General features: G+C 42.6%; 1 protein-coding gene across 1 annotated transcript in view; it reads right to left on the bottom strand.

Moving 5' to 3' along the window:
* ITIH2 (inter-alpha-trypsin inhibitor heavy chain 2) overlaps positions 1-8535 on the bottom strand; it is a 47168-nt gene extending 38633 nt beyond the window's left edge. The window contains exons 1-4 of the mRNA XM_054436466.2: positions 8362-8535; positions 6704-6778; positions 4669-4701; positions 2714-2883 (exon numbers count right to left, since the gene is read on the bottom strand). Of these exons, the coding sequence (XP_054292441.1) occupies positions 2714-2883; positions 4669-4701; positions 6704-6778; positions 8362-8445 (362 nt within the window). The 5' untranslated portion in view covers positions 8446-8535. The remainder of the gene's footprint in view (positions 1-2713; positions 2884-4668; positions 4702-6703; positions 6779-8361) is intronic.
* Between the last annotated feature and the right edge of the window lie 4837 nt (positions 8536-13372).

The following is a 13372-nucleotide window of genomic DNA, read 5'->3' as shown; positions in this document are numbered from 1 at the left end:
CTCAAATGGGGAGTGTCTTTCCCAAGGAGCAATTTAGAAATGTGTGAAGTTTGTGTTGTTGAGATGACTTGGAAGTGCTGCTGGCATTTGCGGGAGGACACCAACAATGTTAGTCATCCTGCAATGTGAGGGACAGCTCCACTGAAGAATTTTCCTGCCCCAAATGCCAACAGCACTTGTGTTGAGGCACACTTCTGGGTTTGCCCCTTTAGATGAGAGACATCAGATCCCAGGAGACAGGTGAGTCTTGCCAAGGTCACACTGCTGGTCAAGGCCATCATGCTTCTCTCAAATCATAACTAAGTCTCAAAGGCCAAGGAGTCTTTAGGACAAAGGAAATCATCTCCCATAGAATATTCAGGATCTTGATAAAAACGTAGAAGGGATATTTTGGCTAGTACATAGGTCTACACAGCTCATTTTAAGTTGTGATAATTAAGCAGGTATCTTCTCTGGTCTTATAAATTCAGCCCAGAGCAGAGGGAGATGAAAGTAAATGCATGTTTCATGATTCTGTCCTTTGTACTTCAAATCTTCTATGTAATGAGATAGTAAAGAAAGAACAGAATGAAGGATGGAATAGTATGCAGCCATGAGGAATGACATCATGTCCTTTGCAGGGACATGGATCAAGCTGGAAGCCATCATCCTCAGCAAACTAACACAGGAACAGAAAATCAAACACTGTATGTTCTCACTCACAAGTGGGAGTTGAACAATGAGAACACATGGACACAGGGAGGGGAACATTACACACTGTGGCCTGTTGGGAGGTAGGGGGCAAGGGGAGGGAGACCATTAGGAAAAATAGCTAACGCATGTGGGGCTTAAAACCTAGATGATGGGATGATAGGTGCAGCAAACCACCATGGCACATGTGTACCTATGTAACAAACCTATACATTCTGCACATATATCCCAGAACTTAAAGTAAAAAAGAAAAAAAAAAAAGAAAGAAAAAGAAAAAAAAAGAAGGAAAACAGAAATAAGAGATCTTTAGAGTAAATTCTGATTATGTGGTTTAAAAATAGGAATTTATTAAAATAGTTTTCAATGTCATTTCTAGACATGGGGTCATATAGTACCACTGCAGAAAAGTCTTTCCTTCTCCCTTTGCTTTTTAGAAAAGGCAGACAAAAAAAGTGATACATTTTAAAGCTAATTCAAAGGATACCAATTAAAGTGACACAATGCCTTTTTCTGCCTACTTGATTAGAGTTCGCATGACTGCCAGTTTCAGCAGCCAAAGTACATGGTAGTTGAACCCTTTACTATTTATCCACAATGATCACTGATTACCTTGGTGTATGAAAGACAAAAGTGGATGAGAAGTAATTCAACCTAATGTCTTCATAAAAAAAAATAGCCAGACTTTATGCACGGTACTTTGCTGTGTTCTTGGCAACTTAAGAGGGACATTGACCACCTGGAACATACTATGGGGTGGCCACCTTGATATTTGGACATAGAAATCATTCCAATCACTTAGAGGAACAGAGAATATTTAACTTTGATACACAAAGGCTCCAAGTGGATAAGAAAACTGGCATTAACTGTTTGGAAAGTTTTGGAGTAGTTTAACCTTCTTTTATTATGAAAAATTTCAAACACACAGAAAATAGAGGGAATAATATGAGATGTCCGTGAAACCATCACTGAGCTACACCATTATGAATACTCAGCCAATCTTAATTTGTCTATACTATCATGCTTTCCACCTTAGTTGTTAAGAAGCCAAGTTCAAGGCCAGGCACGGTGGCTCACGCCTATAATCCCAACACTTTGGGAGGCCGAGGCGGGCAGATCATGAGGTCAAGAGATCGAGACCATCCTGGCTAACACGGTGAAACCCCGTCTCTACTAAAAATACAAAAATTAGCCAGACATGGTGGCGGGCGCCTGTAGTCCCACCTACTTGAGAGGCTGAGGCAGGAGAATGTCGTGAACCCGGGAGGCGGAGCTTGAAGTGAGCTGAGATCACGCCATTGCACTCCGGCCTGGGCGACAGAGTGAGACTCCGTCTCAAAAAAAAAAAAAAGAAGCCAAGCTCAGATGGCACATCATTTCATCTACTAACACTTCAATATGTATTTTGTAGAGAGCTTTTTAAAAATTCTGTGTGATTATCACTAGAGTCATTGGGTAGAAAGTGGAAAATATTTAAATGCAGTATAAGAAAGGACTCTTAACAGAGCTGTCAACCATTGAGTTGATTGCCTTGGGAAAAGTGAGTTTATCATTAAAGAAATCATCACACACTTGTCAGTGGTGTTATAGAGGAGGTCAAGCACTGGATAAGTAATTGGATTTAATCTGTGGTTCTCAACTTGTTTTTTTTTTTTCCCATAGAGAAACATATGGCAGATGGCATTCATCTGCTGTGTACATGCTCTTACATGGTTTCCTATAAGCCAGGGCAACCCAGTAGATTTTTCTCCTTCCTAGAAAGTATATTAAAATGCAAGTAATATGAGGTTGTTACCACAAAGATAGCCTTAAGTTTGCTTTAGCTTATTAGAAACAAAAAGCAAATAATTCACAAATTCTAATGCTTTGAAGAGGAGCAAATTATTGGGACCAACCTCACAATGACCCTTGACATCCAGCCGGTCCTCTGGGACAGTTGACTACTAAAGTCCATTCTAACTATGAGGGGTTTTGATTCTGTGAGTAGAGCACCTACAATTTCTGGCTCTACACAGAAGTTACTCACATGGAGAAGTTGGAAATGAAGGCTCCTTTGGGGATCTGAACATCAAACACGACATTCTGAGGCTGCGGGGAATTGTTCACCACTTTGCTCTGGATCATGGTGGTGGCCATCCGAGAAGTAATAGTAGACTGGACTTTATAGCTATAAAGAGTTACTTGATCAGCCTCTTCCTGAAATTGGCAAGAAAGCATAACTGTACTGATAGAAAAATCACACAGAACTTCATCAAATGTAGTGCATTTGATGTTAACAACACTACATTTTACTTGTTTTACTAGCAGAACAATTCCAGGGCCTTGGTAAGGACAGAACTCATGTATTGTTAAGCATTCTCCTAACTTCTTGGAACCCCCAATGAGCAGAAGTCTGCCTTGGTTTCAAGATACTTTGAGCTAAAAGGCATTTTTCAGCCCTATGAGTCTATAAATAATGATTTTTCAAAAATTAGAATACAAGTAGAAAACGGTGTGGGAAGCCAGATTGGATTGAGGAAGTCCAGGTAATAACTCCAAATGCAAGACCATCAGCTGGAGAAAGGATACTGGATTGCAAGGTTGAAAGAGGACCCTGGTTGTATCTTTAGTAGGGGTCAGACAGGGGTGCTGTGGGGTGGAAACACACATGTGGCCTCCACCAACCCCCCTTACAGCTCTCTACCTTCTTTAATCTCCTCCATTACAATTTCATCTGCAGTCCTTTTCTCCTCCTCCAAGTCAAAACAAGCTAGGAGAACAGTGACGGGTGTAAGGAAGAGACATTGATCTTGGACAGGGCATTCTGATGCAAATATTGGTCCAACACTCTGGACCTCCTTACCCGATCACTACTGATTTAAAGCAGCTCCTGTGTAAAGAATCTCATATGTAAGTGTGCTCAAAGGCAAGGTCCTAGAAACCCGCACCTTTCGGGAGGTGACTGAGAGCTGCAAGCTCCTTCAGGTCTATGGACAACTATGGAACCCATTAGATTTTGCTTTTTTCTCCAAAAGAATTTACTTATCTCAATACCAGGTCTCATTCCCCAAACTTTGTAGTCCAACATTAAACCTTTTGACTAGTTAACCATGCAACTCACCTCAAGCTAAAATAAAATCCAGGCTAATCTACGTGTCCTTCCTTCCCCTGAAGTGTGCACTTCTACCAGTTTCTGCCAATTCAGGGCAGGATGCACAACATAAACCACTTGTCCTCAGGCTGTTTTCTTGCCACCGGATGGTCTACTCTGAACATCTCAGGGAACTGGGCCGTTTTGTGTTTAAAAGTTCCTTCCCATGGGCACTCTTATTTTCCAAAGCTGTCAGGTGTCATGCTTTAAATCAAAATGGTGCCGGAAGCGATGGCTCATGCCTGTAATCCCAGCACTTTGGGAGGCTGAGGGAGGTGGATTACCTGAGGTCAGGAGTTCGAGACCAGCCTGGCCAACATGGTGAAACCCTGTCTCTACTAAAAACACAAAAATTAGCTGGGCGAGGAGGCATACGCCTGTAATCCAAGCTACTCGAGAGGCTGAGGCAGAGAATCTCTTGAACCCAGGGGGCAGAGGTTGCAGTGAGCTGAGATCACTCCATTGCACTCCAGCCTGGGCAACAAAAGCAAAACTCTGTCTCAAAAAGATAAAAATAAAAATAAAAACATAAAAATAAATACATAAATCAAAAAGGTTGAGTAGGAATAAATACATAAATTTATATGGTGGGAAGGAACCTATGCTATATTGCAAAACTCAAGAAAATCAAGAGAAGGGCCCCTTCAGCTCTTGGTGGCCTCCCTCCTGTCTGTAAAGACTGCACTCTTCAATGCTGAATTTTAGAAACACTTGCAAACAGTTGGGCAAGGCAGTATTTCGAAAGTCAGGTAAATACTCGGTGACGAAGACAAAAGAGACACCCAGATTGATTTCCTGGTAATTATTAATAGGAAAATCATTCAATCTGTAACAACATCAAGTCAACTTACCGTCATTTCTTCCGATTCTCCTGGAAGGCTTCTCTGTGAAAGGAAGTTAGACAATCATTCTTCAACTGTATGTCACTTATTACCTTGAGGGTCAAAACCGTTTTCTCAGTCAAAAAAGAAATTTTATTTTTCTTTAGTACTGAGCTGTTATTCATTCACTGGAGTTGAGACATAAATATTGAACATTCTTGAAAACTATTTTCCCACTGGTGAGTTTCTCAACAAGTTTCTCAACCAGTTTTGGTGGCATGCGTGTCATTCTTGGATATAATGCTAGAACAAGTAATTTTTAAATAAAAATATTCAACCAAATGCATCGTGGGTAGCATATATCCCCTTGATGCTATTTGCTCTACTTTTTACTCAGTTGAATGGAGACTTTGATCCTCCATTCAGCCATGAGGCTGTGGGCATGCTGTTCCCACTGTTTGCAGTGCCCCTGCTAGGTTCCTCAACCCCCATATAGAGAACTCCTATTCACCCTTCAGATCTCAGCTCCAGCAGAATTCCTCCAGTGAAAATCTCTAATGCCCCAAGACTAGGTTGGTTTCCTTTACTAAGTGTTTTCGCAGCAGCATATTCCTTCCTGCAGAGTGCTTACCTTGTTTCATAATGATTCATTCTATTTGAGGGATTATTTGACTAAATTCTGTCTCTTCCTTTAAACTAAGCTACATAAAAGCAGGGATTTTCATGTATTTCCTCCACGGTGTAACCCCAGAGCCAGACACAGTGACTAGCACCTAGAGAATTCTATGCTTTTAACCACCATGCTAGGAGATTATCTATACACTTGACTATCCTGAGGAAAGGAACAAAGGCGATTCCCTTGCCTTTGAAAGTGAATGGCTTAAGGGTGGTGGGTGAATATGTAATGTTTGGTAAGCTGTTAATAATAGATCCAAGAAGTCGGGTGTTGGATATAAGCTCAGCTTGCCTGATTTGGGGTGAACCAAGGTTCTGTGCTGTGTGACATGGTAAGGTCAGTGGTTGACCTCTTCTTGTAGACCTTGAATGCAATGCTCAATGACAATTTTTTCTCTTTTGTGGCTAAATAGTGACATGAAGTCTTTCTTATTGGATTTTAATATTATTGGCCTACAAAAAACCCCTGCATTTTCAGAAAGTAAAAAATTCACACCCATACAAAATAAGACATTGATCAGCTTAGGGTTGCTGCTTCCGTAAATACCTCCTTTCTCAGCATGTGGGCTCCATGGGGAAGAAGCCAAGCCCTTCCTGGTGTTCTGGAAAACTCACCCCCTTGATTAGAGGTTTTGTCTATACTGCTGCTGGTGGCCTCCAGGATTGCAACTTCCACTGTGGCCAGTTCTCCTTCCCAGGTGCCCTCAGAGTGACCAGAGGAAGGAGATTGTGAGGCTGCAAGGGGAAGTGTCTGTCATCGCTAAAATAAGAAAAGTCTTCCTAACAGGAAATCCTTCCCATAAGGCAGGAAATAATTTCAGAATCTTAAGTTTTGAAGAAAACACACAACCATGTATTCTTTCTTTTTTTTTTTAAGTGGAGTGGGGACAGGGTCTCCCTGTGTTGCTCAGGCTGATGCAATCATGGCTCACTGCAGCCTTGAACTCTTGGGCTCAAGCAATCCTCCATCTCAGCTTCTCAAATAGCTGGGATTACAGGTGCATGCCAGCTAATATATATATTAGCTGGGTGGCGGAGGTAGGGCCTCACTATGTTACCCAGGCTGACCTGGAACTCCTGGCCTCAAGTGATCCTCCCTCCTTGGCCTCTGAAAGTGCTGTGATAATAAGTGGGAGCCACTGTGCCGAGTCGTGTACTCTTTAAGGGACTAAATTGAGCATTATGGTGTGAAGACTGCTGAGCAGCTGTGTGAATTTCTCTTTTTATTTCACCTGGGTGATCTCTTCCACCAAGGTGTAAGAGGTCTGGACTCTTCTGTGCTAAAAAACAAACTCTTAAGAAAATCTAGCAGAAGGCATCTTAACACTTACCTTCTGCCATAATCTCTTTCACTTTATTTTTCCCCTTTTGGAAGTAAAGCTTACTATACCTGATATCTCCGGTTCTCTGCCACCAATTGAAATTTGCCTGGGGCCAGTTCCACAAGATCTTCATAGTCTACAAACTTAAAAAAAAAATTAGGATTTTAACTTTTTCTTTAAATTATACTTTAAGTTCTGGGGTACATGTGCACAACGTGCAGGTTTGTTACATAGGTATACATGTGCCATGTTGGTTTGCTGCACCCATTAACTCATCATTTACATTAGGTATTTCTCCTAATGCTATCCCTCCCCCTCCCCCCACCCCAACAGGCCCCAGTGTGTGATGTTCCCCTCCCTGTTTCCATGTGTTCTCATTGTTCAATTCCCATCTATGAGTGAGAACACGCAGTGTTTGGTTTTCTCTTCTTGTGTTACTTTGCTGAGAATGATGGTTTCCAAAAGATCTGGAGCCAGAGAGATAGCTGTTGGTATTCATTATTTTATATTCTTTCCTCTACTTCTGGGCAATCACAATTTTGTATAAAATGATTTCTTTAGTATATTTCTATTTGCTGGTTACGTCTCAGAGGTGTCCAAATGGAAGGTAACAACACCTTCGCATTTGTTGGACATGGGAATTCATTTTTGAGTTTGCCAGCAGGTGGTAAGACAGGGATCAAAACAACCCAGTGATTAGGTGGGTGTCTGGGGAAGTATCTGGGTAGACCCTGGAGGCGTTTGCAGTGTCTGACTGGACAGACATGAACCATACATCTCCCCAAGTTAAAAATGTAGGTATTTTCTAAAAGGAATGCCAGTTAGAAATGGCTGAAAAAGCACAAACGCATTTGGATGTCTTGGCTTCAATTTGAGATTTCCAACACACTCTGGTGGCTTTTAAGTGTTGGAAAATATGATAGTTTCAAAGCAGACAGAGTGATATTTTCCCTCTGTAAATATGCCGTCATATTCTCTGGCATTTTTGTAGGTAATCCACTCTGCAAGTATTATAAGTCTTTGCATTTGCTGGGATGTTCCCATAACATGCTTCGCTTTTCTGGCATAAAAATAGCTCTTGTATGACTTTCAGAAACAGACTTTCAGTCCAAGACTTTCCTTACATTGGAGATGGCTAAGGGACAAAAGTGGAGACCTATACTCCATGGGAATTATTCTTGTACTTTTCCACCCTGCTTGCTATCTTCCGCTTTAATAGGAATACTTAAAGTGCTCTTATTACAAATATCACTGTTCACTTAGGTATGAAAAACAGTGTGCTTGATAATGACTTTTCTTATACTGTTAGTAAAAGAGTGATAATATTTCTTCATCATCATAACAGCTAATAATTATTAAGCACTTACTAGTCCAGGCACTCTGCTAGAGAGTTTACACTGTATCATTTAATTCTCAAAGCAAACCATTGGGTTAGGTCTATTCTTACCCCCATTTTTTTAGATGAGGAGTGAGCAGCTCTGCTTCATAAATGCTACACTCTGATGCCTGCCCATTGAGCTTGACTTAATTCTCATGCAAAACCTGTTAACGCTTTAAAAGGTAAATATACATTCCAGTAATTATAACAGTAAACACTTGCACTCAGATGAATTTTATCTTAAGTTTCCATTACACACAGAATAAGGCCATTGAATAGCAATTGCAATAGACGATTTACTGAGCTCATGAACAGGCCAACAGCAAGGAGTGATCTGAAAGTACTTACTTCAGAAAGTCCATTTATGGGGATTTCGAAGCCTGATACTTCAGAAAGAAAGAAGCAGATGAAAAAGCACGTGAGTCTTTTCATTTTGCTGGACAGTTTTGCCAAGCTCCCCAAAGCAGATGGTCTGGGGAGGATATCACTTCTTCCTACTGAACCAAGTTCAAAGGAACAGCAGAGAGTACAGTTCGCTTTAAGAAAGAAGAAAAAAGAAGAAAAAAACTCTCTAACTTTGTTCAAAATTGGGACAAATATTTGTTCTGGAGCTCAAACTTGAGCTGTGTGGGTGGATTGAACACCCAGAGGTTATTCAAACAGCAAAGTCAGAAGCAGTTGCTCACTGTGAGGACAAGTCAGGGGCAGATGGATGTGCTTGAATGTGCTTATGTGCTTTTATTTTATTTTTTATTTTTTTATTTTTTGGCTTTTGCTGATTTCTATTGATCTTAAAATCAGAGAGACCTAAGGATAATTGTCATCCTTTCTAAAGGACCAAGTGTGGAACTATTCCGAGAAACAAAATCCTTTGATCTAAATTAAAGCAGGAAAAATTTAGAAAAAGTGGGAGAAGACACAGAATGGTTTTTCTGAGCAAGTAATTCATTGTGCATGTTTTCCCCTACCTCTTTGATGACTGTCTACCTGTTACCTATAAAGAGCCAGGCAAGTGGCTGTGCAGGATACTAGGGCAGATCTTCAGTGAGGATGCTTCGTGAATGTCTTTGATTAAGGTAACAGTATCTGTCCTGCTGCCCCTATCAGCCGGGCTCAGGTCAGTGGCAAATCAATACTCTGCAGTCTCAGAATTGGAGTGCAGTGGTGAGATCAAAGCTCATTGCAGCCTCAACTTCCCCCAGCTCAAGCAATCTTCCCACCTCAGCCTCCAGAGTAGCTGGACTACAGGTGTGCACTACACTGCCTGGTTATTTTTTGTAAAGATGGGATTTGATCATGTTACTTACCCTGGTCTTGAACACCTGGGCTCAAGCTATCTGCTCGCCTCAGCCTCCGAAAGTGCTGGGATTCCAGGTGTGAGCCCCCATGCCTGGCCTCCATCCTGGTCAGATTCTGTTTTTCTTGCAACAAACAGGAAATGTAACTTCTTGGATGCAACACTGCAATAGGAAGCTCCAGCTGTGGGCAGAATTACAATACAAGGGAGGTTGTCTCATCCTCAGGACCAAGCACCCCAGGCCAACTTCTGGGATCCTGGAGCTCCTTGCTACATTTAAAGCTCAACTCACAGGGCATGCAACAGAGAGTTGTCTGCATTTTCCTCCCTAGCTTCCCCTCAGTCTTCGAAATTGCACAGCCGTGTGTCTGCTGGGGAAACATAACTTCTGAAATAACAGAAGGGAGAAAACAGATTCTCCCCTCCCTTGCCTAGGTTGGACTAGTTGAGCACTCACCTTGGCCAGTGAGTGCCTCAGTGGACCCCTCATGGAAAAATCCTGCCACAGCTTTGCATTCTCAGCTGAGATACTGTTTCTGGGCAATTAAGACCCAATGGCAGCTGGGCGCGGTGGCTCACACTTGTAATCCCAGCACTTTGGGAGGCTGAGGCGGGTGGATAACCTGAGGTCAGGAGTTTGAGACCAGCCTGGCCAACATAGTGCAACCCTGTCTCTACTAAAAATACAAAAATTAGCCAGGTGTGGTGGCATGCGCCTGTAATCCCAGCTACTTGGGAGGCTGAGGCATGAGAATTGCTTGAACCGGGGAGGCGGAGGTTGCAGTAAGCTGAGATCACGCCACTGCATTCCACCTGAGCAACAGAGACAGAGGTTGCAGTGAACTGAGATCATGCCACTGCACTCCAGCCTGGGCAACAGGGCAAGACTAGGTCTCAAAAGAAAAAAATAAATAAATAAAAAAGACCCAATGGCATGTTTTCCCAAAAACAACAGTGACTTTCAACATCATGCCTCCTTCCATTGATCATTTCCTTTCTGATTATTTTAACCTGATATTCAGAATTATCTCAGAATAAACCAAACCAAAAGCAGGCTGGACCTTTTTTCCATGCTGATACCCTGTCTTCAGATCCCAAAGTCCTTTTTTTTTTTTTTTTTTTTTGAGAGGGAGCCTCACTCTGTGGCTCAGACTCAAGTGCAATGGCGTGATCTTGGCTTACTGCAACCTCCACCTCCCAGGTTCAAGCGATTCCCCTGCCTGAACCTCCCAAGTAGCTGGAATTACAGGCGTGCACCACCACAACTGACTAACTTTGTATTTTTTTTTTAAGTAAAGATGGGGTTTCACCATATTGGTCAGGCTGGTCTCAAACTCCTGACCTCAAGTAATCCACCTGCTTCAGCCTCCCAAAGTGTTGGGATTACAGGCGTGAGCCACTGTGCTCAGCTTGATCCCAAAGTCTTGAAAACAAAACAAAACAGCATTTGCTCTCTCTCTCGATGTTCAGAAGCATGACAGCGTAGGCTGTGTATTCAGGCTACTGGGTCTTGAACCTGCGACCCTTTCCCCTTGCACTCCCTACCCCACTGCCAACACCTCCCATCATGCCTGGGCAGCTGTGACGTGGTGAATTGAATATATCCACTTTTACTTAAATGCCTCTGATTTCTAGGATGGAAATCACTACCATAAATGCCACAAGAATATTCACTTTCACGTATGTGAAAATCCGTAGGAAATCTACAAGAAAAAAAAATCACAATATTTCATAATGTTTGAATAAAGAGATAACATTTAGTACTCATTGGGAACTCTGGGAAATATCCACAAACTTGAGATTCATCACTGAGTGTAAGTCATTGTGGCTTAGCTGACAGCATAACAATAGCTGCCTCACATTTATAGCATTCAGCTCCAGCCCTATCATTGTGAAAGATCATGTTTGTAAAAGTCCAAAGTCAAAGCTGGATGAATTCACCGGAAAAATAGCTATATTTGACCCTGACCTGCTTGTTCGGTGGGTCAGGTTGCACATAACATGGAGCAGGTCTGTTTTCTACACATAGTTGAGCTGTGATGCCTTCCTCTGATTGTAAAGACATTTTGTTACAGCTTCTTCAAGGATTGTCTGTTTGAATTTCCAAAGATGACATTTGATTACTCTGCTATGTTTTTTGTCCTCTCTAATGCAGAGGTGTGTTTTTTTTGTTTCTGTTTTCTTTTTTTTTTTTGAGATGGAGTCTCTCTCTGTGGCCCAGGCTGGAGTGCAGTGGTGCAATCTTGGCTCACTGCAAGCTCCGCCTCCTGGGTTCACGCCATTCTACTGCCTCAGCTTCCCAAGCAGCTGGGACTACAGGTGCCCGCCACCACGCCCGGCTAATTTTTTGTATTTTTAGTAGAGACGGGGTTTCACCATGTTAGCCAGGATGGTTTCCATCTCCTGACCTCGTGGTCCGCCCGCCTCGGCCTCCCAAAGTGCTGGGATTACAGGCTTGAGCCACCGTGCCCAGCCTGTTTTTGTTTTTTAATGGAAACAGGGTCTCACTCTATCACCCAGGCTGGAGTGCAGTGATGCAATCATGGCTCACTGCAGCCTCAGCCTCCTGGGCTCAAGGAATCCTCCCATCTCAGCCTCCTGAGTAGCTGAAACTACAGGTGCACACCACCACACCCAGCTAATTTTTGTGTGAGTGTATATTTTATAGATGTGAGGTTTCACCATGTTGCCCAGGTTGGTCTTGAATTCCTGGACTCAAGCAATCCACCCATGTTGGCCTCCCAAAGTGTTGGGATTACATGTGAGCCACTGTGCCTGGCCAGGTGTGGGTTTATATCATTTGAGGCCAGAACATAAAGATGTTTCAAAAGAAAAATATTTGAAACTGAATAGCAGTATCACAAGCCAAAAATGGGAAGTTAGAGAGCATGGAACGGATTCTCTCATTGGTTCTTAAGCCATGGAAACGTGGCTTTGCTGTTGAGCCATTTCAGTTCTTTCCTATTCTGTGTTCCTTACCTCTGAAGTTCAAATTCAAATCCATTGCCAGAGTAGAGAAATCGAGAGTAGAGTAGACATGTGACCAGCCATGATAGGTCGATTCCAGTGTAGCAGCTTTTGCTGTTCTTCCCAGGGTGTCTGGGTGTTTTCTGGTGAGGAAGGGGTCTCATCTGGAAGTGGTCTCACGATCACACTAAGATCTGGTGCTGGTATTTCAGGTACAGGATGGGAAGCACCTTCATATGGGTAATTGTGGCTCCCTCCAAGGTGTAAACAGGGCGAAGAGTGTGTTTGGATATCTGAGCCACCAGGGATATTAGAGGTTATCTAGCTGGATCCTCTAATTTAAAAGATGATGAAAGTGAGGCTCAGAGTGGTTAAGTCATGTGGCCAAGAGAAGGGAAAAGATGTAGCAGAGTAATCGAATGTCATCTTTGGAAATTCAAATAGACAATCCTTGAAGAAGCTATAAGAAAATAGCTTTACAATCAGAAGGAAGGTGTCACAGCTCAAATACGTGTAGAAAACAGACTTTCTCCATGTTATGTATCCTGCTAGGCTGTGGCTAGAGAAATGGGGTAGGGTCAAGATACAGGGCCCAGGCTGGTGGTGACGATGGGAAGTGGACTGAACAGTATGAGTCGGCAGCGTTGTCATCAACCCCTTCCCTGGCCTGCTTCTCTGACTAACGAGCTGGGTTCATGACTTTTGGCAAATCTCTGTATGCCTCAACGTCCTCATCTGAAAAATGGGAATAACAAATAATACTCACCTATGAGTATGTATGAAGGACTTAGAGCAGTTCCTGGAACACATTAGGTGCTAAGTGCTAGTTACTAGTAATAGTGTTAAAACAGGTCAGCACAGTGGCTCACACCTGTAATCCCAACACTTTGGGAGGTCAAGTCGGGAGGATCACTTGAGGCCAGGAATTTGAGACCTGGGCAACATAGCAAGACCTTGTCTCTACATTTTTTTTTTATTTTTATTTTTTTAGATGGAGTCTTGCTCTGTCGCCTAGGCTACAGTGCAGTGGCGCCATGTCAGCTCACTGCAGCCTCTGCCTCGTGGGTTCAAGCAATTCTCCTTTTCTCAGTCTCC

Source organism: Pongo pygmaeus, chromosome 8 (assembly GCF_028885625.2).
Source record: "Pongo pygmaeus isolate AG05252 chromosome 8, NHGRI_mPonPyg2-v2.0_pri, whole genome shotgun sequence".
Classification (NCBI taxonomy): Eukaryota; Metazoa; Chordata; class Mammalia; order Primates; family Hominidae; genus Pongo; species Pongo pygmaeus.
Note: the sequence above shows the minus strand (reverse complement) of the source record. Positions and strands in the feature narration are given on the sequence as shown.